At 55.0% G+C, this 26,824-nt stretch overlaps 1 protein-coding gene across 15 annotated transcripts in view; it reads right to left on the bottom strand.

Moving 5' to 3' along the window:
• The window catches only part of OBSCN (obscurin, cytoskeletal calmodulin and titin-interacting RhoGEF), a 211,153-nt gene that overhangs the window by 20,699 nt on the left and 163,630 nt on the right, over positions 1-26,824 (bottom strand). For all 15 annotated transcript variants that reach the window (XM_040241284.1, XM_040241286.1, XM_040241289.1 and 12 more), the window contains 24 exons: positions 26,514-26,792; positions 18,081-18,159; positions 17,714-17,838; positions 17,364-17,561; positions 16,460-16,492; positions 16,224-16,322; positions 15,894-16,112; positions 15,475-15,547; positions 15,137-15,204; positions 14,025-14,141; positions 13,748-13,887; positions 13,115-13,315; positions 12,924-13,006; positions 12,531-12,704; positions 11,667-11,823; positions 11,186-11,302; positions 10,938-11,102; positions 10,546-10,704; positions 10,219-10,396; positions 9,573-9,686; positions 3,637-3,804; positions 3,057-3,159; positions 2,583-2,712; positions 1,807-1,915 (listed from right to left, as the gene is read on the bottom strand). In XM_040241284.1, coding sequence (XP_040097218.1) covers positions 1,807-1,915; positions 2,583-2,712; positions 3,057-3,159; positions 3,637-3,804; positions 9,573-9,686; positions 10,219-10,396; positions 10,546-10,704; positions 10,938-11,102; positions 11,186-11,302; positions 11,667-11,823; positions 12,531-12,704; positions 12,924-13,006; positions 13,115-13,315; positions 13,748-13,887; positions 14,025-14,141; positions 15,137-15,204; positions 15,475-15,547; positions 15,894-16,112; positions 16,224-16,322; positions 16,460-16,492; positions 17,364-17,561; positions 17,714-17,838; positions 18,081-18,159; positions 26,514-26,792 — 3,288 coding nt within the window. The remainder of the gene's footprint in view (positions 1-1,806; positions 1,916-2,582; positions 2,713-3,056; positions 3,160-3,636; positions 3,805-9,572; positions 9,687-10,218; positions 10,397-10,545; positions 10,705-10,937; positions 11,103-11,185; positions 11,303-11,666; positions 11,824-12,530; positions 12,705-12,923; positions 13,007-13,114; positions 13,316-13,747; positions 13,888-14,024; positions 14,142-15,136; positions 15,205-15,474; positions 15,548-15,893; positions 16,113-16,223; positions 16,323-16,459; positions 16,493-17,363; positions 17,562-17,713; positions 17,839-18,080; positions 18,160-26,513; positions 26,793-26,824) is intronic.

Here is a 26,824-nt window from a genome sequence, read left to right as displayed (position 1 = left end):
ACTGTGTGTGTGCCTGCGTGTGCTTGTGCAAGCAGCCTCCTGGAGAGAGGGGAGCCTGCTGGGAGAGAGAATGGGATGCGGCCTCAATGCCCTGTATCTAGACGGAGTTGGGCCCAGGGAACACCAGCTGTCTGTGGCCTGTAGGCCACCCCCTGCGCACAGGACAGTGGGCGATCCAGGGCCTCTTCCCTGATCCTCCCTGACGGGGGACTCATTCTGTTGCTTCTGGGGGTGGTGACCAGCGCCCCCGTGGGCTGCTACACTCCTGGCACCTTTGTTCCCCATCTAACCTGCCATCAGAGGGGCTCTGGGATCCAGTGCATATTGGCGACTACAGAAGGGGTACAGCCATGCCAAGCGGGGCTCTCGGCCCTGCACAGTTTCACAAGCGAGGGGGCAGCGCCCCACCCCACGGGACCAGCCAGGGCCCGTCCTGGCTGCAGAGCCACCAGGTTAGTCATGAAGCCGCAGGACAGGATTAGGAGGCAGGAGGCAGCGGGCTCCAGTCCCAGGGGCTGTGAGGACTGGCTTTGTCTTGTGAGGCGCCAAGGCCATTCCCGGCGTGGGTGCGCTGCCCCCTCCAGACCCTGCGTCCACGGGGCCCAGACAGAGGCCTGTCGTGACGGTGGACTGAGAGCTCCGTGGGACGCGCTTGTCGCCGCTGAGACAGGGTGCTGAGCCCTGCCGTGTGCCCCGTAAGACCACCAGGGGCACGGCAGAGGTGCCGGCAGACGCCGTGGGGGCCTCCAGTGGGAGCCGGCTCGACCAGTGCCCTTTGGGGCTTGACGAACAGGACCCCTGCCCACGAAGGAGGAAGGGTCTCTGGGCGGGCCCTACAGAGTGGGAAAGGCCCCAGGCCTGTGCTTCTGGGGCCGGATGGCTGACTCAGTGAGAGTCCAGACAGACAGCAGACCCCGCACGCTGGACCCTGGGACTGGGTCTGGGGGCTCAAGGCATCAGAGAAGCCAACTTTCAGGACTTGGGAGGACACAGATCCCAACCCAGCCCTACTGTGAGAGCTGGAGCTCCCCCAGATGTTTAGCGTAGCTTCCGCTTGCATGCCCCCGAGGATGGGAGGCTCAGTCTCTGTCCTGGCAGCCCCTTCCAGGTAAGTCAGCTCAGACCAGGATCAACTCTCCCTGAGGCTGTCACCCGCCCTGCAAGCCCTGTAAGGCCACTCTCTGAACAGACACCATCTGCCCTCCTCCCCATCCCAGCCAGCCTGGCTGGGACCCTGGAGCCACGGACGGAGACGTCCTGTCACCCTTCAGCCCCTGCCTGGGAGCACGCTGCTCCCTACAGAGGCCCGTTCTGCAGCCCAGACCCCTCCCAGCCTGGCCCAGGCCAAGCCACCACACCCTGTCCTTTCCTCAGCCAGAGCCTCGCACTGCAGAAGGATCATGTCCCTGACACTGCTCCTTCTCCCAGGAGCCAAGCTGGGACCCGGCAGCCCGCTTCTGGGGGGCTGCCCCTGCCACCCATCCTGGAAGACCCCTCTGAAGACGGGCTGGCAGGCAGCTCCAGGCCCAGGTCTGGCCTGCATTTGCACTTGTTATTCCCCCCAATCCTTCAGACGACCCCGTCAGCCTTTCCCAGGCTCTGGTTCACAGCCCACCCTTCTCTGGCCCCCAGTCAGGGAGGGGCCGCCAGCGCTTGCCCCCATCCCCTGAGTCCCCTCCTCCGAACGTGCTTCCCCTCCTCCCGGAAGTGTGCTCTGACGAGAAGGGCTGAGGGTCCTACCCCTCCCGGCCCTGCCCCGGCCTGTGGGGGTCCGGCTCAGGCTGGGCTGCGCGCAGAAGCACTCACCTTCCACGGCCGCGAGCCGCTCCGCGCGGTGCTGATCCCGGGCCTGCAGCACGGGGCTCTGCATGACCAGCTCCGCACGGCTCCGCTTGGAGCCCAGCCGGTTCACCAACTGCAGGGCATAGAGCAGGGGCTCACCTCCAGCCTGTGGCTCCCCAGGGGGCCTGGGCAGTCTCTGTGAGGCCATACAGGCCAGCGGAGGCATGGAGGGCCCACCGCAGCTATTTCAGGAGCCGCAGAGCCTGGCCACATGGGTAAGGGTACCAGGCCAGCTACTGTGTCCCTTGACCAGGAGCTCCCTGAGACGGGGGAACACTCTCCACCTGCTCTGTCTAGCATCGTGGCCACATGGACTCTGAGTACGTGAATTAGACGCGAATCTTTACTTAAATGTTGGCTTTAACTGATTTACATTTAAATCACCATGTGTGGCCAGCACGGGTCCAGAGCTGACTGGGGGTCGGTTTCTTTCTCTGAGAATTGCCTTTGGGACCCCAATGTCCCATGCAGGCTGCCAGCAGCAACAGCACAAAGGAGGCTGGCGGTCAGGAAGAGCCAAGGCTAGTACATACCCTCCCTGACCTCCACCAGTGCCCCCAGACCACGAGGACCAAGCAGGCTCTGCCCAGGGCCTGCTCCTCGGTGCTCGTCTTCCCCACACGGACGTGGGTGACAGCAGCCTGGGGTCCCCTCTCTCACTGCGGTCACGGGTGGTAGTGACCAGGCGGGATTCCCCAGGCAAGGCCCCCAACCCCCTCCCCCGACCCCACCCACCCTACCTCACACTCATAGATGCCCAGATCCTCCATGCCAGCTGCCCGGATCTCCAGCACCAGCAGGCCGCTGCGGGGCTCACTCAGGGTCTGGTATCTGCCCCCAGGGGTCAGCAGGGCCCCATCCTTGTACCACCTGCAGCCAGCCCCAAGGGCAGTCAGGTGGGTCTCCCGCCCATGCTCAGGACCCTCTCCTCAGCCATCCCATAGCTCCAAGTATCCTCACAGAGCCCACCCTCCTGGACGCCACCCATCCAATGAACAGCCGGTCCTATGTCCTCGTCACGGCAGCTAGAGCCGTGTTCAGAATGTGCCGCAGCCCTCTCACGCCCACTCCTCACGGGACAGGCGGCGGTTCTGTGCCTAGCCGCCCCTGACCCAGCTAACAGGCTGCCCACCCGCACCTCTCAGGCAGGCAGGACAGGCCCAGGGCAGGCCTGCGTGCCCTCTGCTGCCCCACCCCCAAGCCAGCTGGCCCACCTGATCTGAGGATATGGGGCCCCTTCGATGGTGCAGGTGATCTGGGCATCTTCTCCATCCACAAAGGGCACTGCCCGGACCTTGTGCACAAACCGAGGTGGGACTGCGGGACCCAGGGAATGTGGGGAGACAAGAGAGAGATTGAGAGTCGGAGGGAAAGAAACAGAGAGACAGAGACACAGAAAGAAAAACAGAGACAGAGATGGAGACAGAGGGACAGAGAGAGACAGGAACAGATAAACAGAGATGGAGACAGAGAGAGAAACAGACAAGGAAACGGAGACAAAGATGGAGACAGAGGGGCAGAAAGAGAGGCAGGAACAGATAAACAGAGATGGAGACAGAGAGAGAAACAGACAAGGAAACGGAGACAGAGATGGAAACAGAGACAGAGACACAGAGAGACACCATGAGGGACCAGGACCCCACACCCACCAGTGAGTCTCCCAGACTTCTCAGATATTCACAGCCATCCCTGCAGCTATGCCATCCATGTGCCCCTAACCAGGGCTGATACCTTTATAATGCCCATAGGGTGGGGCCTGGGCACTTATACCCTGGCCTTCCCCTCAGGGCTCACCTTGCACCAATATCTTGCCCAGGGTGCTGGCATTGCCAGCAGCGCTGGCTGCAAAGCACATGTACTGGCCAGAGTCAGCACCAGTCAAGTTGTCCAGGATAAGTGCACACGAGCCATCGGGGTCTTCAATGAGGATGTGGTGAGGGTCCACCTCCACTGGCTTCCCATCTGGAAAGGAGGGGAGAGAGAACACCATCAGGGACAAAAGGCCAGACCTGTCTGGGGGTCACAGTCATGGGGTCTGATGGAGGAAGCTACCCCTATAGCACAAGAGCCAATGGACTCCCTGCCAAGGGTCTAGCTGGCCAAGCTGACCTGGAGCCCTGGGTGGAGCGGTGGTACTGACCCACACCATCTACTCCCCCAGACCTCACTGTGCACAGTGTGGCCTCTAAAAGGCCAGCTCTCAGCTGGAGGCGGGGGCCAGGCTGGCGGACGTCTCCTCTAATAAGGCCCTCAACGGCCTTGCCAGTGGTTCTGCAACTCCCCCAAGGTACTGACCCCACCTAGCAGATACTTGGACAGCACCATCTCTTTAATCATCCTCATCCAAATGCCCAGCTGACTAACATCTCCAGCTGTGCCATATTTCCTTCCTGCGAGAGGGGTGGGGAGACATGCTTCTTTCACTATGAAGAAATCTTTCCTCCATAAATATGTAAAATTTCATAGATGAACACTTTCCAATAGCTCTGTACGTTCTGAACCAGGTTAAGTTAAAGCATCTTGACATCTGATTCAGAGAGAAACTTAACAATTTTAAAACATACCCCCCCCCCCCGCAAAAAAAAGCTTCCAGCTGCCACCCTATTTCCCTGCATCCCTGTGTGGTAATTCCAAGAAAGAGCTCTTCTCATTCTCTGTCTCCAGGAGCTTCCCTTTCTATCTTTTCCCAAACCACACCTCTTGGCTTTCACCTCACACAACATAGCCCTTGGCAAGGACATCAGTGACCCTGTCAGTCAAAGTGAAAGCCACTCAGTCATGTGCGACTCTCTGCAACTATACAGTCCATGGAATTCTCCAGGCCAGAATATTGAAATAGGTAGCCTTTTCTTTCTCCAGATGATCTTCCCAACGCAGGGACCGAACCCAGGTTTCCCGAATTGCAGGTGATTTCTTGACCAGTCGAGCCACAAGGGACGCCAAAGAATACTGGAGTGGGTAGCCTATCCCTTCTCCAGCAGATGTTCCTGACCCAGGAATTGAACCAGGGTCTCCTGCACTGCAGGCAGATTCTTTCTTTGCCAACCGAGCTATCAGGGAGACCTACTGTCAATCTGTGGTCAATTCTCAGCCTTCATCTTGCCGTCAGAAAACACTTCTTGGACTTCCGGCATTCCTGCACAGTCAGACCCTTTGGGCAAAGACACCTACAGCCTGTGTTCCCTGTCACGTACTCCCTGACACGGACAACCTGCTAGGGGGACTGTCAACAGCTGGCACGTAGGCTCGTGGCACCTGGATGGTGTCTAGAGTGCTGATGACACGCTGCAGAACATGATCCAGAGAGATGTCAGTGCTTCCTGATAGGTGGTCCTGCCTCCTTGGAAACCTCCCCCAGGAACCATCCGCGTCAGGAGAGACAAAGCCCTCAGCTTCCTTCCCTGTGAGACATGTGACTGCCCTCTAGGGCCGTAAGTCACTTTTCTCTTTGGAGGGAAGGAGGGGAAGATGTGCCAGCAGCCCCACAGAAGTTCAGTATCTCCTAAAACTCGAGGTTCCTCTCTTGTGGAACAATTCACTGTATGAAGCTGACATCTGGTGCCTGGATGTGGAGATCAAGGCATGGGAAGCCCATGCAAAATGCTGCTGCTTTGGCTGTGGTTGGGGTCTTATATTTGTAATCTGGCTGGCCGACTGGCTTGCTGGGTTGCAAGCCAAGAAATATCTCAGGTCCTTCACAGTTTCTGATTTGCAATTTTGGCAACAAGGAAGGGACACACTACTCCAAAAGAGAGAGGTGGCGGCCTGTGCAACAGTTAATAGACCTGAGGGAGGGATGTCCATGGGAATTGGTGGTGGGCATACTGCCCAAACATCACGGTCAGCCGTGCAAGAAACAGCCATTTCCTGTGAGTGTAGGCAAACTGAGCAGGCGGCTCCAAGCCGAGCATGGAGAAGTGGGTTCAAAGTCTCCTGGATGGTGCCTTGGTTGACACACTCTCTCTTCCTACAGCGGGGACACTGCTGGTCACCTCAGGTCAGCCCCACTTCCCAACAAACATCAGAGCCCATGCTGAATCCCAGGAGGCATTTCTGAGTCCAGTCACAGATATACACACCCACACTGGGTGCAAAGGGAAAGCCATCGCCAATCCAGGGGGCAGAAGGCAGGCAGGAGCAGGGCTAGAACTCAGGGATGAGAGGCACGGGCACCAAATACGTGAAGGATTCTTTTAGGGATAAGAGGCAAGGACCCTGGGGTTTGCTGTGAACCCTGGCTTGGGACAACTCCCTGACATAGACCTCTATGGGGAACTGTCAACAGCTGGCACGTGGATTCATGGCACCTGGAAGGTGTCTAGAATGCTGGTGACATGCTGGAGAAGGTGATCCAGAGAGATATGAGTGCCTCCTGACGGGTGGTCCTGCCTCCTTGGACACGTCACTCAGCCCTCATGGGAAGAACCAGAAAGGGGATGGGAGGTGTCACCACGGCTCTGGGCCACTGGAAACCTCTGCTAAGTGGACCCCACCCCAAATGTCACCATCATGCCAGGCAAGGGACACAGAGCCCGAGAACAACGTGATGTGGCTGTTAAGTCAAGGGGTCCCTGAAGCTAAAACAGATAGGATCTGTAGTGACAATCTTGCCGCCTCATCGGAGTGAGCCCAAAACTCTAGGTATTGCTGAGTTACGGAAGTGTGTCTCCTTCCCTCCCTGAGCCCTTCCTCCTCCTCCACTCTTACGACTGCTCTAAGAGAAAAATCATCAGAAGTGGGCCTTGGTCTCCCTGGGCTCAGAGGGACCCAGCATGCCCCTCTGATATGCCAGGCATGCAGCCAGGGGGAGAGCTTAGATTTTGATGGCTCTGCTGGATACAGGTGTCTGGATTCCACTGGTGGGATTTGAGCAAGGTTCCCACAGAGCAAGAAGAAAACCGTCACCCCGGGGCCAGGGTGCTGCGGCCGTGGCTTCTATCTCTGGACCCTGGTGTCTGCCGCTTGGAACACCCTGCTCCACACGAGGGTGGCGAGGCCCTCCATGTGGAGAGGCTATGGAGCATGAAACCAGCTCCAGCCCAGCAACGTGTCACTTGCCAAGCCTGCCAGCAGAACCCCAGCAGGAGAAAGGAAGTTGCAGGCCTCCTGGGAGATGTGAAAGCAGCCCCGCTAACAGGAGAGGCCGAGTCCAAAATCAACAGCCGTGTGCGGGAGCTGGCAGGAGACCGCCACCAGCCCAGTCCAGTCACTGTGCCTGTGGCTCCAGCTGGCGAGGACAGGACCGCCACAACGGGGTCTTCTGTGCAGGCGAACAGCTCCTGGCAGGAGTCCTGGGCAGTGCAGCCAACTGCTTTTCCTTCCTGCTGGCGTGCAGGGACCGAGACCAGAGCATCACTGGAGCTCCCTGCCCCAGGGGTGAGTTAGAAGTTGGCCTTCTGCCCCCGACACTTAAACTTCCAACCGATGAATGATGTTTTGCTGGTGGGTGAGTCTGACTTCTCCTGCCAGATGCTAGTTTTCCTGGCAAAGGTTATGTGAGATGTTGTGAACACCCTGGCTATTCAGTTTGACACATAACTACAGATGGGTGGGCAGAAGACGCTCCTCCTCAGGTCCATGAACCATGGAGACAAGATGGGAGCATGACCGGGCTCCAGACCAGCAGAGTCCCTGTCTGGGGCTGCTGCCCTGCGCGTGGGGCCAAGGTCCAGTGCATGCCACACGGGACTGCCAAGGGTGACGCTCTCACCTGGCAGATGGGTGTCCCTCAGGAGACATCTCTCAGGTGTGTCCAACTGTGAGGGCCGGTGAACCGCCGGCTCTGGCCACACCACGGGGCTGTGTGTGCCACTTGGCCCACGAGGACCTGTCTGTCACGGGGGCTGCCCAACGTGAACTGACCACCAGCTGGCCCTTGCTTCCTCCACTCCCCCATACACAGCTGTCCTCAGAGGAGTGTAAGCCTGTAAACTGCTCGCCGGGTAAAGGTCCAGACGAAAAAGACAGTGGGTGGTCTGGAGACAGTTGGGAACCTGGGATCCACCCTGACTGTTCCTGGGCATGGTGCAAGCCCCCTCTCCCTCAGACACAGCCCCGCCAGCACATGCTCCTGAAGGCAGCCTAGCTGACGGGGTGGGGCTGACCGGTACATTCTTCTCAATTACTTTTACTGACTGGGTTTGTCTCTCTGAACCCACCCTCACAGGTGAGAGGTCTGGTGTGAGAAAGGATGGCGGGGAAGTGGGGTCACACCGCACGGGTTCTGTGAGGTGGCAGGGAACTCTGCAGACTTCAGGACCCCACAGAATCTGGAAGGAAGAGCCCCAGGGTGCTGGGGGAACCAGTTACTTCATCCATCAGCTCTGCTCTGAAGCTCTAACCCTGGGCCGGGATGGCCCATCTTGCATGTCCCAGCGAAGTGGCCTGCATATCTGCTCCAGCCCCATTCTCTGCCATCCGTGGTGGACACACGCAACTGACTGGTTGTGGACAAGAAGGATGGGAGGGCGGACCTCCTCGGGACCGTCCCCTAAAACCAGGAAGTGGACTCGGCTATTGGGGCCAAACTAGAGCTCAGGACTTACCTTTCAGCCCAGATGAGACCTAGTGAGAGTATCATGCTTTACCTGAGACTTTGAGACTCACCAGATGGTCTAGGCTACACTGTGACTTGGGGTGGGGGGCTTTAGGCCATACGGCATCAGCTGGGCCTCAGAGGAGCCGCAGATCGAGGCCAGTCACAAGGCGGGCGGTCTGTGTGAGCGCCCTGGCACAGACCTGAGCAACGAGGCTCAACAAGGGAGTGTCCCTGGGTGGCCACACTACCTGTGCTGGGACATCAGAGGTGACAGAAACAGGCGTGTCCACATGACTCTACTGTGGGGACATCTGGGCCATGCCTGGACCCTCAGCGTGTGGAGGGATCCCACCCCACGTACCGCTTCCCTTTTGCTGCAGTATACCAGAACCCTGACTGGGATGGTTGTGCTGAGTTCTGCTGCGTCCCTGAGATTCAGTCCATCACAACCTGAAGGTGGGTGGGGACGCCCAAGCGTGCAGTCGGTGCCCACTGAGAATGGCCGTGGGGTCCTGAAGTTGATGTCAGAGGTGAAGGTGTTCCTGGGGACCCCCAGAGTTTGTGGCTCCCATCACACAGGGGAGTCAAGCCTGAGAGCCACACGGCAGCCCTCGAGGCCCAGCGTTCTCCAGCCTCATTCCCCACCACGCCCGCCGCGGCTCCCCTCTGCCTGCTGTTCCCCTGCAGCCTCGCTGCCCACTGCGAGTGCCTCCAACCGGTCTGCCCTTCGTCCTGCCGTATTTCTCTGGCTGGTCACGCCACTTCGGACTTCACATTGCGTATCTGTCTATGTGCCTGTCATCTGTCTCCTCCCCAAGAAGGCCAGGCTCTATCCACGGACAGGGATGACCTGCCCGTTCACTGCTATTTCCCATGCACCTGGAATGGTTCTGGGCACTCAGCACAAACGTGATCAAATGAGGGAACGGATGAGCGAGATTCAGGGGTGGGCAGAGTCACTGTGTCAAAAGCATGACGCACATGGGAGCAAGCTCCGCCTCCGTCCCACCTCACCCGGCTGTGCACACCCGCTAGCTCGGCTTTGATTCAGGAGTAGGCAACCAGAACAGGAGGCCTGTCTCCTGGGCCCAGCCCCTCCATCAGACGCCACCCTGGACCCCTGACCCCCTGCCCAGCCTGATTCCCTCTGGGTGGCTCTTGCCTGTTGCAGGGTTAGCACCCAAAGGCTTACCCTTGTACCAGCTGACAATGGGCTTGGGTGTGCCTGTCACACGGCAGGCCAGCTTGACTGTCTCGCCCAGCTCAGCTGTGCAGTCAGCCAGCTCTTCTTCAAAATCGGGGGGGCCTGAGGATACAAACACAGGGCCTCGATCACTCACTCACTCCCTCACGCGCCCACCTGGCAGGACCAGAGCCCCATGACCAACAAATGCTTGCAACAGACACCACCCCTTAGGAGCCTTTATCCGCAGTACCATACTGGGAGCTGGACGGGACTCGGGAAGGGACACAGGCCCAGGATACGTCGGGGAGCACGGTAGGGACTGTGGGAAAGAAGGGTATGTTGAAACGGGATCCCCTCTCCCCTTCTAAGTGAGGAAGCAAAACCAAGACCTCTGGGCCCTTCACATCCCTAACACAGCCTGCCTGCCCTATGCTGGGCAGCCAAGCGCGGACCCCGAGGCCCCCACCAAATCTGGCTAACCAAGGGCAGAGCACGCCACTTGCCCTAGAATTGAGCATCTTCCCTTGTGCTTGCCCAGGTGGGGACAAGGGCCCAGAGCGCAGGACCTGCCAACTCGTGTGCTCTGAAGCCAGGCACCCAGGCGAAGGTTCAGCCTCCCTCCCAGCCTTGCCCCAGGAGCCCAGGCACTCACGCCAGATGGGCAAGGCCAGGCGCTGCTGGATGCCACAGATCTCCTTCACCCAGGAGTTCTTGGTGATGACCGTCCGTGCCTGCAGCAGGTACTTGCGCACGGAGTCCTCCCGCTCGTGCCAGATCTCAAAGGCTCGGTCGTCGCCCTCCACCTGGTCATTCAGGTCGATGCTGCTCAGCTGCGGGAAGAGGGCACAGGCTCACTGCTGGGACGCAGACCAAGCCGTGGTCACCGAGGCTGGGGTGGCGGGACTGACCCCGGGCTTCCCGGCCTGCACACCCTGCATGGCCTCCCTGCCCACCCGGGCTCTGCCGGCACGCTGCAGACCTTCATCATGTTCCGGAAGACGTAGCTGAAGGTGTCGGTGCGGGAGTCCCGCCGGGGCTTGCAGACCACCAGGTGGTTCCGGAACAGGAAGACGTGCCGGTGGTGGCCTTTCCATGGCATCCGCGCGCCCGGAGCCCCCTCCCACACGATGAAGTGGCCCTGGGAGCGCGGTCGGCCGCGGTCAGCCAGGTCCAGCCGGGCGTCCACCCTCCACCACCCAGGGCCCTCCCTGCACCCTCAGCCCCACCTGGCGGATGGGCTCACCCAGGGCCCTCCCTGCACCCTCACCCCCACACCTGGCAGATGGGCTCACCCAGGGCCCTCCCTGCACCCTCAGCCTCAGACCTGGTGGATGGGCTCACCCAGGGCCCTCCCCACACCCTCAGCCCCACCTGGCGGATGGGCTCGCCCAGGGCCTCCAGAGTGCCGGGGTAGTTCTCCATGAGCGACACGTGCAGCTGGTTCTCCGCTCGCTGCGGCAGGGCCGATACCACCGCGTAGGCTTGCTCAAGCAGCGCGCAGTTCTGGCCGTTCCGTGCCTTGTTTCGGATCAGCTCCTGCGGAAGACTGCAGGTCAAAGCAAGGCCTGTGGTGGCTGGGCACGGGGGCGGCCCCACAGCCCCTGGACCATACTGCCTACCTTGAGCAGGGCCTGATATTGCTGGACCCGCTCTACTGGCTGCTCCAGGAAGTGCTGCAGCGGTGGGGGCGGTGGCTGCGAGGGGTCTGCGGCTGACAGCACCTCCTCAGTGTATTTCTGTGGGAACCACAGGGCTGGGCTCAGGGAAGGAGAGTGCAGCCTCCAGGGGGTCTGTGTCCCCAGAGTCTGAAAGCTGGTGGACTGGGGGCCCAGGGGAGCTTACATGCGCACCCACAGACCCTTCTCCCCAGGTGGGTCCCACCGCTTCCCCAGGGGGTGGCCAGCGTGACTGCCTAGCCCATGAGCAGGGCTGGTGGGAGAGCAGGTTGGCAGTAGGACCCTGCCTGCTTTTCTAACCTGGGGGTTAGGGGTCTTGGGAAGGTGAAGCGGAGCCTGAGCAGGGTCAGGGAAGATGACCTACAAGCCAGGAGCCAGAATCAAGCCTGGGGAGTGGAGGCCGGGCTGGCGGGCAGAGGGTCACCTTGTAGAACTCCTGCACGGCTGTGCTGACCATCACCGACTCGGCTTGCACTCGGCCCACCAGGAACTCCAGATACTTCTCAAAGGCTGCCTGGTTCTTGATGAAGCACATGGCCACGTCGTCATCTGTGTCACAGCTACGCAACTCCTGTAAGAAGCTGCCACAGAGGGGAACCGTGGTCAGGTGAGGGCTGACATCAGGACACCCTGCAGACCCACAATCCAGCCCCAAACCTGAGGGTTTGGGAAGGAACAGGCTGCTACCGAGGCCTGAGCTCCTACGGCTGAAAGTCAGTGCTCTCGGCTGTGATGGCCACATGTTTGCACGTGTGCTGCATGTACACATGTCTGTGGGTGTGTAAATATGTAAGGAACGACATGTCTGTGGCTGTACGTGTATGTGTGTGTGTACCATGCACATGCATGCCCACACATGAAGCATGTGTGTGCGTGCAGGTATGCACACATACTTGTATGTGCCCACGTACATATGTGTGCACACTTCTGGGGCATGCCTGCAGCCTTGGGTTGCAGTGGGTAGGTGTGCTGCACGCACTACTGGGGGTAAGCCAGGCACACATGCCTGCGTTCCTCGGGACACGTGTGTCCTTGTACAGGGCTGTGGTGCACCAATGGGTCAATCAAGTCATACAAGGTTCTGTCTCTTTTCAACCCCTGCCCACTCCCCTGAGGCCCAGGCCTGCCAGTACACACGTGTGCAAGTGTGAGCATCCACCTGAGCATGTCCTGTGCACGTGTGACTGGCGTGTGCATGCAGGCATCTGTGTCTAAGCACGCACACATGTACATCCATGTACACACACAGACCAAAGGAGACGCCTCGAGGCCCACCCTGCAGGCCCACCTGCTGTGGAAGTGGCTGATGTCCTGCACATTTCGGAAGAGGACTGCCTTCTGGCTGGCCACGGCTGCGGGCACGTGGGGGCAGCTGTCCAGGTACTGCATGTGGTGGCTCTGCAGGAACTGCAGCTCACCCACGAAGGACTGCTCGGAGCTCAGCAGGTCCCGGATGACGGCACTGGCAGGGCGACAGCCGCGCAGGGGAGACCCGAGAGTCAGCTGCTCAACGGGGCGCTTCCAAGTCGCATGCACTGTGCTGACCACTTTCAGGATGGGCCAGGCCAGGCAACCGAGGGAGGGCACCCCCACACCCACCCGGCAGCCCCACCATAGAAAATTAGCATCTCAGAGCTCCCCCACAGAAACCCACCTTCCCACCTGTCTGGGGGCCCCTCACCTCAGCCTCGTCTTGTACTCGTCCTCTGACAGAGCCTCCCCAGGGAACTCAGGGGCCTCTGCTGGCCCCCACTCAGGAGACAGCTGGTACAAAACAGGGCGGAGTCACAGGCAGCCTGAGCACTGGCCTGCCCTTCGAGGGTCAGGCTCCCACCTGCGACCCCAGGACCACCCCTCTGGCCACCTAGTTACCTTGAGCCGCTTGTCCAGGTAGGCAGGGGACACCCAGCCCTGCCGAGAGGGGCTGTTTTTGGTGGGTTTGGTGCGCACGAGCCAGCGCAGGGGGTGGGCAGAGTCCAGGACCTCCACGTACTGGCCCTCCCGCAGCAAGATAGCATCCTGCTCAGCCCCCAGGGGCAGGTAGTCAGCGGTGACCACATAGATGTCAAAGATCTGTGGGTGAGAGGGAGGAGCGGCTGTGTTGGGCCTGCGCTGGGGTCAGCTAGGTCCCCCAAGGCCCCAGGGAGCCCGTGCAGACACCAGAGGGGAGCGGGGTTGGGAGAGGGCCGATGGGCCTCCCAAGGCCTCAGGCTACAAGGCCCCGAGGATTCAGTGGAGAAGACACAGCCATCCTAAGATTCTCTGAAGCTCTAGAACAGGCCTGACCCAGCTCCAGGTAGGGAGCTCCTTTCAGGGATGTAGGCGGCCCGCTCCAAAGGGATCAGGAGGAGTCTGTGGGGTGCTGGGCATGTCCTGAGTCAGGGTGGTGATGCTGGCCACACAGGGGTGCTCCCCACACCTCCTTTCCCCCCTGTACCAGCTTGGCCTGTACCCTGACCCCAGGCTCTCACCTCCCCTTCCCCCACCCCTCGCCTGCCCATGCACCTCTCCCCGGGAGTCCCCATCCTCAGACTCTGAGGACGACTCCTGGACACTGGAAGACGGGCGTGAACGGCCATGCCGGGGGGATGCAGATGGCGTCTTTGACTCCTCGTCACTGTCAACTCCAGGCACCTGCAGCTTTGCTGAGGGACACAAGACACATGAGGGCCCCACCGGCCGTCTCCCCCGGGTCTCCAGGGCATGCAGGTGGGGAGGGCCCAGGCCTGGGGGTGTGGTCTTGGCCTCCCCTGGAGCTCACGCCCTCATCAGCCAGCCTTACCCTGTGTGATCTTGGCCGACACCATCTCTGTGATCTGCGAAGTGAGCTTCTTCAGGAACTCCTCTGTGCCCACCTCGGCCAAGGACAGGTGGCTACGGGCCTCTGCTGCCAGGAGCTCTGTTGGGGGCCAGAGCCTGGCTCAGCCAGCTGTGTGCTCCACAGATGTGCCTGAACACCTGCCCCCAGGCCCATCCTGGGCTTGGGGTCAGAGGTGCCAACGGACACACAGAGTTGGGCCAGCGCTGCCAGAAGCAGGAAATACTGACCACGACTAGGGGTCTCTTTGGCTCAAAAGCATCTGAGCCAAGGTGGGATTTACGGGACCATGAACTTGGGGGAGCAGGGTCTGGGCAGTGGAAGCAGTAGGTGGCTGGAGGGAGAGCAGGCAGTCAGAGGGCAGCAGGCAGCCTGCAAAGGTGGAGGGCGGTGGGTGCAGGGGAGCTGAGCGCAAAGCTGAGCAAGTGGTCAGGCTAGGCTTGGAGCTTGGAGCTGTGGGGTTCCCCAGGGGGTCCATGCCACTTTCACTCCTGTTGTCCACTTGGCCTTTGGTCTAGGAAGGGGCTCGGGAGGGACAGAGATCAGAGGGAGCCCCGCCAGGCAGCATAATACGAGGACAGGTTCTGGACACCAAAGGCAGTGGGCTCAAGGGCTGGGGGGCCAGAACCCTGGCAGCTTCAGGTTGACCTTGATGGACGTGGGATCCTTTGCAGGGGTGATGGGTCAGTGGAGGTGTTGGGGTTAAGGGGCAATGAGGATGACCAATGGTGGGCAGCACAGGAAAGGGAGGAGTGGGTAGATTAACGAAGCAGGTCAGTGAAGAGTGATCCCACAGGCAGTGGGTGTGTGGGATGCATGGCTCCTTCCTCCTGACCTCTGTGAAGACTCAGTATTTTCCATAAATTACAAGTTTAAAACATGCCAAGGTGCTGGGGCCCTGTGCAGGTCAGAATTGGGGCCACAAGAGGCCAGGGAGCTCCGGCCTCAGCTGAGCCAGCAGTGTTCCTGGGGCCACACAGTCTGGAGGAGCCCCACAGGCTGGGGGCAGCCCGCCGAGCAGCCTCCTGCATGCCCCCGCCCCTCCCTGCACAGACGTGTGCCCACCCTGCCCATACCTTTCTTCTGCCCAGCAAGGCCCGTGAAAGCTGCAGGTTCTGACATCTGTGCAGCAACAGCTTGGGTCCTAGAAGGGGAGGAGATACCCTGAGGAGCCTGACAGAAAGGAGGGTCTGGGGGCCGTGGGGCTAGACGCCACAGTCAGGGTCCTGGGGAAGGACTCCTCTCCAGTGGGCAGCCGAGCCCCAAGACCCAAGCAGAGCAGAGCTGGGCGGGGGTGCAGGATGGGGCTCCTCCCTGGTGGCAGCACCACCCCACTCCCAGGACCTGCACCCCGGGGCCCACATTCTCGAGCCCTCTCTGCTGGCCCCTGGCTCCTGAGCAGCCCCTGACTCACCCCTGCAGGAAGGTGGAGATGAGGGCCTCCTTCACCTCGGGCTGCTCCTCCGTGGCCCCCGCCTCCTTAGGCACTGTTGGGAGAACAGGGCGAGCCACCGGAATGACGCCACACACCCTTGAGCGCGGGTTCTGGCCAGCACCCCTGCCAGTGATGCCTGGACCACCCACCAGGGGCCCTGTCCCTGTCCCCTGGGGCCCCGAGGAAGCCTCTGCCCACTGCCCCAATTTGTCTATAGTCATCCCACCAGTGGCAGGAAATGAGGAGCTGAGAGGGCCCAGGGAAGAAGCCACTCAGGGTGGTGGGGGCTTCTAGGAAGGTCTAGCTGAGAGGAGCCCACAGGGTAGCGGGTGGGGACTGGCCCAGGAGCTTGGAGGCTGCACGCTGCCTACTCTGCCCCCGCTCCCACGCCCACTCACAGCCAGACACGTGCAAGCCTGCGGAGCAGAGGGCCTGGCCGGCAGCATTGGAGGCGATGCAGGTGTAGGTGCCCTGGTGCTGCCGGCCCACATCCAGCAGGACCAGGCTGTGCTGCTGGGCGGAGCTGGCCACCGTGTAGCCTGGCGTGTGGCGGCCAATCCACAGCACACCCTGCTCGGCTTCCTCCCGCAGCCAGTGCACAGTCGGCGGTGGGATTCCTGTGGGCAGGAGTACACGGTGGATGGTCCTTCCCCACACCGGGAGGGCGGCTCACCTCCGAGCCTCTCTAGAAGGGTCCTGTGTGGGGGCAGGGAGGCGGGACCGCCTACCTTCCACCTTCACGGAGAAAGTGATGCTGGAACCCTTTTTCACCTTCTTGGAGGTGAATTTCTCCAGGAACCGGGGTGGGACCAGCTGCTGGCGTGCATCTGGAAAGACACGTGGCACGTAGTGGCAGACAACACGGATCCCCAGTTCCACAAGGGAATTCACAATTCCCCCTCACGTTCCCTTACTGAATCCATGCCCAGGGCCTCCCTCTCTCTGCCCTCTGGATTCAGCTCACCTAATGCTGGCTTCTCTTCTGGTTCATTGGGGCCTGAAAAAAGCACGCAAGTCAGATCTACAGCACCAAGGTTCCCCCTCCCCTGAACAAGCCTGCCTATCAGGGTGAGAGTCTCGAGGGGCCCCCCCCCCCCACTTCCACACACCACACACAGCACCTTTCCTACACCTGGCTGGCCACGCAGCCCTGGGATTTGCACTCAGGCCCCACGGACCAGATGCAATGCTACCCCATGTCAGCCCAGGGGTCTGGGGCTCAGCGCTGAAACCAACACAGGAACAGGTCTGCTCAAAAAGTCACACTGAAGCCAAGCCACAGGCAATGTTGGCTCCCTAGACCAGCGCAGACTTGGGTGAGACCAGGAATCACCTTGCAGTGCTCAGAACTTGGAACAGTAAGGAAGTTCAGACTTCGCCTTCTAAAATGACTATGAGCCTCTTCCTCCCCAGAGTCTACCGAAGGCCTCAGGCTTGCCTGGGACGCTAGCCTTCTAGCTAGTCAGTTTTCATGGACCCCTTGCCCCCTCAGCTTCCCTGGTGGCTCAGACAGTAAAGAACCTGCCTGCAATGTAAGAGACCTGGGCTCAATCCCTGGGTTGAGAAGATCCCTTGTAGAAGGGAAAGGCTACCCCCTCCAGTATTCTTGAATGGAAACTTCCACTGCCAGAGGAGCCTGGAGGACTGCAGTCCATGGGGTCACAGAGGGTCGGAAGTGACTGAGTGACTAGCATTTTCACACACACACTTCACCCCTTAGGGGCACATGCTCTCTGGGAAGCAGTTTCTGGGCACCTGTGACTTCTGTACACAGAGGCAGTGACCACTGGGTCCTGGCTTCCAGGCCTGCCACAGGCGTGCCAACCCAGGTGTGGACGCCAGGCCCTGCCACATCGCTGGGCACCCACCTCGGACCAGGAGCCGAGCAGAGGAGTAAGCAGCACCCACGGCGTTGCTGATGTAGGCCGAGTACTGGCCTGCATCCTCGCTGGTGACGGAGACAACCTCCAGGGTATGCAGCGTCTTCCTGTCTGCCATACGTATGTGCGCGGATGCAGTCAGGGGCTGCCCATCTTTGAACCAGTAGAGTCGAGGCGTGGGGTAGCCTGAGGCCACAGGGGGAGCGGTGAGCGCAGGGCCCCAGCCCAGTGGGCACCGTGCCCCCGACAGGCCCTCAGAGAGCCCGGGGTCACCGGTGACCACGCAACCGTGGCTTGGCAGGAGACAGCGCCGTGCCCTCCGTCCCTCTCCCGCTCACCTTTCACCTTGAGCTGGAACTTGGCCAGCCGCGTGCCGGGGGCCACCTGCAAGTCTTTCAGCTCCTCCACAACCTGGGGCAGCTGCCCCTCCTCTGAGGTAGACTCTGTACCCTCTTGTTCCCGGCTGGCGGGGAGAACAAAGAAGTGGCAGCCGTGAGCAGAACCAGTGAGGGCTCCGGGACAGGAGGGGTCTGGGGTTGGGGTGGGTCAGTCCTGAGTTCTCCTCTGTGCTGGGTGGAGAGTACGGTGGGCTGGCTGAAGCCACCCCACTTGGGATGCTGTCAGTCCAAGCCGGCACTGCCACCCCAACAAGGACCCGGGACCACCAGCCCACTAGGCGCTGCCCACCTCTGCCTGGCACTCTACCTGGACAGGTAGCCCTGGGCGCTGAAGTAGGACGAGGTCTCCGTGGCGTCCGCAGCAGTGTCATAGTCGGTGCTGGTCACTGCGGGTGAAGGGTGGGGCTGAAGCGAGGCCTGCACCTCATCTTCTTCCCAGGCACGACCCCAACCCCCCGAAGGCACCCAATTCTCACTGTGCAGCCATTCCCGGGGCACACTTACACTTCTGTAGTTCTGAGTCAGAAGGAACGGGCGACACGGCTACCTGCAGCCCCTCCCTGTCCCCAGGCTACTTACCAGCCCATATTTCCAGGGCTGTAACTGACTTTAAGACCCAACAAATTATCAATATTGGGCCTCATAATAGCAGACAGTGGCAATTAACTTAGTTTCTTAGTCCCAGCCAACTAAGGAACAAGGGTGACACAGGTCTCAAAACCAGCAGCTGGGATTTCCTCTTAGAGCCACAATGAAGAATAAGGGCTAAATTTATCCTCTGCTGTGGTCTGAGTGCTGTATCCACCCCCCCAAATTCATATGTTCAAGTCCGTACTCCTACCATGATGGTGTCTGAAGGTGGGACTTTTTCAAGGTGATCAGGCTTAGATGAGGTCATAAGGGTGTAGCCTCATGAATGGGATTAATGCCCTAATAAGAAGGGACCCCTTCTCCCTTCCCCCACGTGAGAACACAGTGAGAAGACAGATGTTGGCAACTTGGAAGAGGACTCTCACCAGCACCCTTCTGTCTCCATAACTTCAGGCAGTGTGCTTCTATCATTTAAGCTGCCCAGTCTATAGGACTTTGTTACAACAGCCTGAAATAAGACACCCACCCCCGAAACAACCAAAGGAAAACAAACACAATAAAGAAAATAATGGCTGTGATGTAGTGATTTATAATAAGAAACAGAAGTTTGGTCTTCTTCCTGTTCCTGACTCAGAGTTCCTACACACTTGGAATTTCCTAACTGGACAGGTGTAGAGGTGGGGATTTTTTTTTAATTTATTTTAATTGGAGGTTAATTACTTTACAATATTGTGGTGGGTTTTGCCACACACTGACATGAATCAGACATGGGTGTACATGTGTTTCCCATCCTGACCCTGCCTCCCACCTCTCTCCCCATCCCATCCCTCTGGGTCATCCCAGTGCACCAGCCCTGAGCACCCCGTCTCATGCATTGAACCTGGACTGGCGATCTGTTTCACATATGATAATATACATGTTTCAATGCTATTCTCTCAAATCATCCCACCCTCACCTTCTCCCACAGAGTCCAAAAGTCTGTTCTTTACATCTGTGTCTTTTTTGCTGTCTTGCATACAGGGTCATCATTACCATCTTTCTAACCTCCATATATGCGGTAGTATACTGTATTGGTGTTTTTCTTTCTGGCTTACTTCATTCCGTATAATAGGCTCCAGTTTCATCCATCTCATTAGAACCAATTCAAATGCATTCTATTTAATAGCTGAGTAATATTCAATTGTGTATATGAACCACAGCTTTCTTATCCATTTGTCTGCTGATGGACATCTAGGTTGCTTCCATGTCCTGGCTATTATAAACAGTGCTGCGATGGACATTGGGGTACACGTGTCTCTTTCAATTCTGGTTTCCTCAGTGTGTATGCCCAACAGTGGGATTGCTGGGTCATATGGCAGTTCTATTTCACTTTTTTTTTTAAGGAATCTCCACACTGTTTTCCATAGTAGCTGTACCAGTTTGCATTCCCACCAACAGTGTAAGAGGGTTCCCTTTTCTTGCACCCTCTCCAGCATTTATTGTTTGTAGACTTTTTGATAGCAGCCATTCTGACTGGCATGAGATGGTACCTCATTGTGGTTTTGATTTGTATTTCTCTGATAATGAGTGATGTTGAACATCTTTTCATGTGTTTGTTAGCCATCTGTATGTTTTCTTTGGAGAAATGTCTGTTTAGTTCTTTGGCCCATTTTTTGATTGGGTCGTTTATTTTTCTGGAATTGAGCTGCAGGGGCTGCTTGTATATTTTTGAGATTAATTCTTTGTTAGTTGCTTTGTTTGCTATTATTTTCTCCCATTCTGAAAGCTGTCTTTTCACCTTGCTTATAATTTCCTTCATTGTGCAAAAGTTTTTAAGTTGAATTAGGTCCCATTTGTTTATTTTTGCTTTTATTTCCATTACTCTGGGAGGTGGGTCATAGAGGATCCTGCTGTGATGTACGTCAGAGAGTGTTTTGCCTATGTTTTCCTCTAGGAGCTTTATAGTTTCTGGTCTTAGGTTTAGATCTTTAATCCTTTTTGAGTTTATTTTTGTGTATTTTAGAAAGTGTTTTAGTTTCATTGTTTTACAAGTGGTTGACCAGTTTTCCCAGCACCACTTCTTAAACAGATTGTATTTTCTTCACTGTATAGTCTTGCCTCCTTTGTCAAAGATAAGGTGTCCATAGGTGTGTGGATTTATCTCTGGGCTTTCTGTTTTGTTCCATTGAGCTATGTTTCTGTCTTTATGCCAGTACCATACTGTCTTGATGACTGTGCCTTTGTAGTATAGCCTGAAGTCAGGCAGGTTGATTCTTCCAGTTCCACTCTTCTTTTTCAAGATTGCTTTGGCTATTAGAGGTTTTTTGTATTTCCATACAAACTGTGAAATTATTTGTTCTAGTTCTCTGAAAAATACCGTTGGTAGCTTGATAGGGATTACATTGAATCTATAGATTGCTTTGGGTAGTATACTCATTTTCACTATATTGATTCTTCCAATCCATGAACATGGTGTATTTCTCCATCTATTTGTGTCATCTTTGATTTCTTTCATCAGTGTTTTATAGTTTTCTTTATATAGGTCTTTTGTTTCTTTAGGTAGATTTGGATTTAACATTAATGATGTGATTTTTTTCTGAAAGCCCCTAAGGATGTGGTGATTCTTCCATAAGCCAGGGTAACCAACCACAGGAATAGAAGGTTGGGAACCTCTGACTGCCAGGAAGGAGAGAAGGGCTGGAGATTTAGTTCAATCACCAATGGTCAATGATGTAATCAGTGTGTCTGTATAATGAAACCTCCATAAAAACCCAAGAGAATAGGGTTTACAGAGCTTTCCCGTTGGTGAGCACACAATCAGGGGAGAGTGGCAAGCTCGACCTGGGCCCTTCCCACCTGCCTGGCCTACACATCTCTTCCATCTGGCTGTTTCTAAGTAATATCCTTTTATAATAAACTGCTGACATAGTAAGTAACATGTTTCGCTGAGTTCTGTGAATCACTTTAGCAAATTAATCAAATCCAAGGAAAGAATCACTGGAACCTCTAATTTATAGCATATTGGCCAGAAGCACAGGTGACAAGCTGGACTTGCAGCTGACACCTGAAGTGGTGGGAGGCAGCTTTGTGGGAGTGAGCCCTTGACCTACGGGATCTGATGCTATCTGGGAAGATGGATCAGAATTGAGTTAAACTATAGGACACTCAGCTGGTGGCTCAGAGAATTTCTTTTTGTGGGAGAAAAAATACCCACATGTTAGAATTGGGTACAGAATCAGCAGAATGGTTTTCAAGTCACAGGCATTACACAAGTGAAGGACAGTAATCTGTTAGAGACAGGAATGCAGGCGGGTTGTTTACCAACTGAGCTATGAGGGAAGCCTCAGGAAACAACACTGGGCCCTATAATTGCCCCATCTTCCTGCCTGAAGTTTACATGAAGGGGAAACTGAGGCAGAGCCAGGCAGATTCTGAGTGGGGGAAACAAGAGCTGATGTCCTGAGAGACAAAGGCAGTCTTTGTCCATGGAACAGAAAATCAGAGAAGAGAAAGCTGTGCAGAGAGAAGGCCCCCTTTCTTGAGGATTCAGCAGAGCACCAATTGGTACATGCATACTGGAGAGCCATCTGAAAGGACCAGAGGAGCACAAGGGCTGCAGTAATATCTGTCCACAGGCAGATTGGGCACTTTCATAATTCACAGGGCATCAGGCAGAATGCTCAGGAACACTTACTTCAGCCGACAAAGACAGTCAGCCTTGGACTGAGCACTGCCTTGGCCCCATCTAACAAATCACACAAGGCAGATCCAAAAGGATCCAGCTGCTTCCAAGTAACTCACTGTATTACTCAAGAAGACATGCAGAAACACAAAACACTCACCTCCCAACCGGGTTAAATTCACACTGTCAGGCATTCAGCCAAGACTGTCAAGACAGGCAAGGAGTCAGAAAACACAGAACCTATAACATGCAGAATAATCTTTCAGTCGAAACCAACTCAGACTTGACATAGATGTTAGAAGTGAGAGAGAAGGACATTCACACAAGCACTAGAACTGTGTTTCATGTGTTCAAAAAGTTAAGATGAGATCTAGAACATATCAAAAAGATTCAAGTAAGGTGGCTTCCACAGTGGTCTAGTGGTTAAGAATCTACCCACCGATGCAGCAGACATGGGTTTGATCCCTGATACAGGAAGCTCCCACATGCTGCAGAGCAACTAGACTATGCATCACAACTCCTGAGCCAAGCCTCTCGAGCCTGTGAGCCTCAACAAGAGAAGCCACCACACCAACACAAGAGCAGCTCCCGCTCCACGCAACCAGAGAAAGCTCACATGCAGTGACAGCCCAGTGCAGTCAAAACCTAAAAAGGAAACAAGTAAATCATTTTTAAGAAAAATGATTCAAATAGAATTTCTAGGGATAAACAATACAGTGGATGGCATTGAGAGCAAATTAGATACTATAGGAAAAAAGGACAGTGAATGCAAAAGCACAGCAATAGAAACTATGCAAAATGAAATGCACAGAAAACAAGAACTTTAAAATATAAAAGGATTATTAGTAAGCTGTAGTACAACTTCAGTGGCGCTCAGTTCTCAGTCATGTCTGACTCTTTGTGAACCCTTGGACTGTAGCCTGTCAGGCTCCTCTGTCCATAGCATTTCCCAGGCAAGAAAACTGGGGTGGGTTGCCATTTCCTTCTCCAGGGGATCTTCCTGACCCGGGGATCGAACCTGCATCTCTTGCATGTCTTGCATTGCCAGGCTGATTCATCACAAGATTCTGCAAGATAATTACAGAAAACATCTACCTCTGCCTCACTGACTAGGTCAAAGACTTTGACTGTGTGGATCACAACAAATGGTGGAAAATTCTTACAAAGATGGGAATACCAGACCACCTTACCTGTCTTCTGAGAAATCTGTATGTATGTCAAGAAGCAACAGTTAGAACCGGACATGGAACAATGGAATGATTCAAAATTGGGAAAGGAGTACGTCAAGGCTATATATTGTCACCCTGCTTTTTTTTTTAACATATAAGCAGAGTACATCATGAGGAATGGCAGGCTGGATGTCTCACAAACTGGAATCAAGATTGCCAGGAAAAATATCAATAACCTTTGATATGCAGAAAGTGAAAAGGAACTAAAGAGCCTCTTGATGAAGGTGAGAGGAGAGTAAAAAAGCTGGCTTAAAACTCAACATTCAAAAACCTAAGATCATGGCATCCGGTCCCATCACTTCATGGCAAATAGATGGGGAAACAATGGAAACAGTGACAGACTTTATTTTCTTGGGCTCCAAAATCACTGCAGAAAGTGACTGCAGCCATGAAATTAAAAGACGCTTGCTCCTTGGAAGAAAAGCTATGACAAACCTAGACAGCATATTAAAAAGCAGACATCATTTTGCCAACAAAGGTCCATATAGTCAAAGGTATAGTTTCTCCAGTAGTCAAGTATGGGTGTGAGTGTTGGACCATAAAGAAGGCTGAGTGCAGAAGAACTGATGCTTTTGAACTGTAGTGCTGGAGAAGATTCCTCAGAGTCCCTTGGACTGCAAGGAGATCAAATCAGTCAATCCTAAAAGAAATCAACCCTGAATATTCCCTGGAAGGACTGATGCTAAAGCTGAAGCTCCAATACTGTGGCCACCTGATGCAAAGGGCCAACTCATTGGAAAAGACCCTGATGCTGGAAAAGATTGATGGCAGGAGGAGAAGGGGACGACAGAGGTTGAGATGGTTGGATGGCATCACTGACTCAATGGACATAAGTCTGAGCAAACTCCAGGAGATAGTGAAGGACAGGAAAGCCTAGCATGTTGCAGTGCATGGGGTTGCAAAGAGTTGGACATGACAGGAACTGAACAACAAGTGCAACTTCAAGTGCCTCGATTGTGTATAAGTCCCCAGATGAAGGAGGAAAGGAAAAATATTTCAAGAAATAATGCCTCACAAATTTCAAACTTAACGAAAAATATTAAAAGTGCTAGTTACTAAGTTGTGTCCAACTCTTTTGTGAACCCATGGATTGTACAGCCCACCAGGCTCCTCTGTCCATGGAATTCTCCAGGCAAGAATACTGCAGAGTAGCCCTTCCATTCTGCATGAGATCATCCTGACCCAGGGATCAAACCTGAGTTTACTGCATTGTAGGCAGATTCTTTACCATCTGAGCCACCAGGGAAGCCCCATTAACTCAAGAACCTCAATTAACTGCAAGATAAGGAACATAAAGACAAGTGCACCGAAAATTATGATTACTCAAAAACCACTGATAAAAAGGAAATAATAAAATGTACCCAGAGATTATGTTTGCAGGAATTGACAGGCTGATCCTAAAATTCATTAAAAAAATACAAGAGACTCAGGATGGTCAAAACAATCAAGTTGGTGGACTCACACTTAAGAGTTTCAAAACTTAATACAAAGCTACAATAGTCAAAACAGTGTAGTAATGGCAGAATGACAGATATCTGGACAAATGGAAGAGAAATGAAAGTCAGAAATAACACGATACATTTAATGGAAATTCATTTCTGGCAAAAAGAGTTCCAAGACAATGTTATAAGGGAAAATATTCTTTTCGACAAATAATGCAGGTAGTTTTCCCCAGCCATGGCTTTTCATCCTCAACACTTGATTTTTCACAGAGCAAACGGTTTTAAGTCTGAGGAGGTCCACTTTACCAATTTTTCGTGCAGTCTAAGTAGTCTCTTCCTAGCCCTTGATCCTGAGGATTTCTTCTCACGTTTTCTCTAAAAGTTTGATAGGTTCATATTTTACATTTAAGTATGTAATTCATTCCGAAGTAATTTTCAAACAAGGTTGAAGTTCCTATTTTTGGTTTCTTTTTTTAATTAATAAATTTTAATTGGAGGATACTTCCTTTACAATATTGTGATGGTTTTTGCCATACCTCAATGTGAATCAGCCACAGGTACACGTTTCCCCCATCCTGAACCCCGCCTCCCTCCCCACCCCATCCCTCTGGGTTGTCCCAGAGCACTGGCTTTGGGTGCCCTGCTTCATGCATCAAACGTGCACTGGTCATCTACTTCACATATGGTAATACACGTGTTTCAATGCTGTTCTCTCAAATCATCCCACCCTCGCCTTCCCCCCCAGAGTCCAAAAGTGTTCTTTACATCTGTGTCTCTTTTGCTGCCCTGCATATAGGATCATCGTTACTGTCTTTCTAAATTCCATATATATGCGTTAATATTGGTGTTTCTCTTTCTGACTTTACTCTGTATAATAGGTTCTAGGTTCATCCACCTAATTAGAACTGACTCAAATGCATTCCTTTTTATAGCTGCTGCTGCTGCTGCTAAGTCGCTTCAGTCGTGTCCGACTCTGTGCGACCTCATAGGCGGCAGCCTACCAGACTCCACCGTCCCTGGGATTCTCCAGGCAAGAACACTGGAGTGGGTTGCCATTTCCTTCTCCAATGCATGAAAGGGAAAAGTGAAAGTGAAGTCACTCAGTCATGTCCGACTCTTTGTGACCCCATGGACTGCAGCCTACCAGGCTCCTCCATCCATAGGATTTTCCAGGCAAGAGTACTGGAGTGGGGTGCCATCGCCTTCTCCTTTTATAGCTGAGTAGTATTCTATTGTGTATATGTACCACAACGTCCTTATCCACTCATCTGCCAATGGACAGACATCTAGGTTGCATCCATGTCCTAGCTATCATAAACAGTGCTGCAATGAACACTGGGGTACATGTGTCTCTTTCAATTCTGGTTTCCTTGGTGTGTTCATATTTTTGCCTACAATTGTTCAAATTACTCCAGCACTATTTGAAATTCCATCCTTGAATCTGAAATTCTGGGTTTCCTCAATTTGTTTTTGGATTTTTGTGAAAAATCAGATGGATTTATTTGTACTGAAGCTATCTAGGGGCCCACCAGGAATCAGGAACAAAGATCAAATATATATATTTCTCATTATGCCACAGTGCCATTAACCACCCACTGTGCCCATGGGGTACCTCCAAGTCTTCCCAGGTTCTTCCCCAACCCATTTACCTCTCAAGGGGGCTCCAAGAGAACTCTCTATCTGCCACAAGACCTTCCAGCCCCAAATTCTGCCTGACCTGAGACCAACGCTGGGCTGGTCATCCTCCAACCCGGCGCTGGCTCTCACTGCCAGGATCCCCGCCCTGCCTGAATCTTCACACCCAAATGTGCACTCACGGTCCACACGGAGCTCTGCCTTTGTAGAGGACACACCCACACTGTTCTCGGCCAGGCAGCGGTAGACACCCATGTCTGCTGGCACCACAGCTGTGATGATGAGCTGGTGGCCACCCTGTTGGTCCTCACTGATCATGTAGTGGTCATCCTCCTCCAGCATCCTCCCATCCTTGAACCAGCGCACAGTGGGCACAGGCTGGCCTGTCACCACACAGTCAAAGCTCACAGGGTACCCATCCAGCACCTCCTGATTCTGTAGCTCGGTCAGGAACACCGGGGCTAGAAGAGAAGGGCAGGGCATACAGCACGTC

Source organism: Oryx dammah, unplaced genomic scaffold (assembly GCF_014754425.2).
Source record: "Oryx dammah isolate SB20612 unplaced genomic scaffold, SCBI_Odam_1.1 HiC_scaffold_5, whole genome shotgun sequence".
Taxonomy (NCBI): Eukaryota; Metazoa; Chordata; class Mammalia; order Artiodactyla; family Bovidae; genus Oryx; species Oryx dammah.
This window is presented reverse-complemented; position numbering and strand designations above follow the sequence as displayed.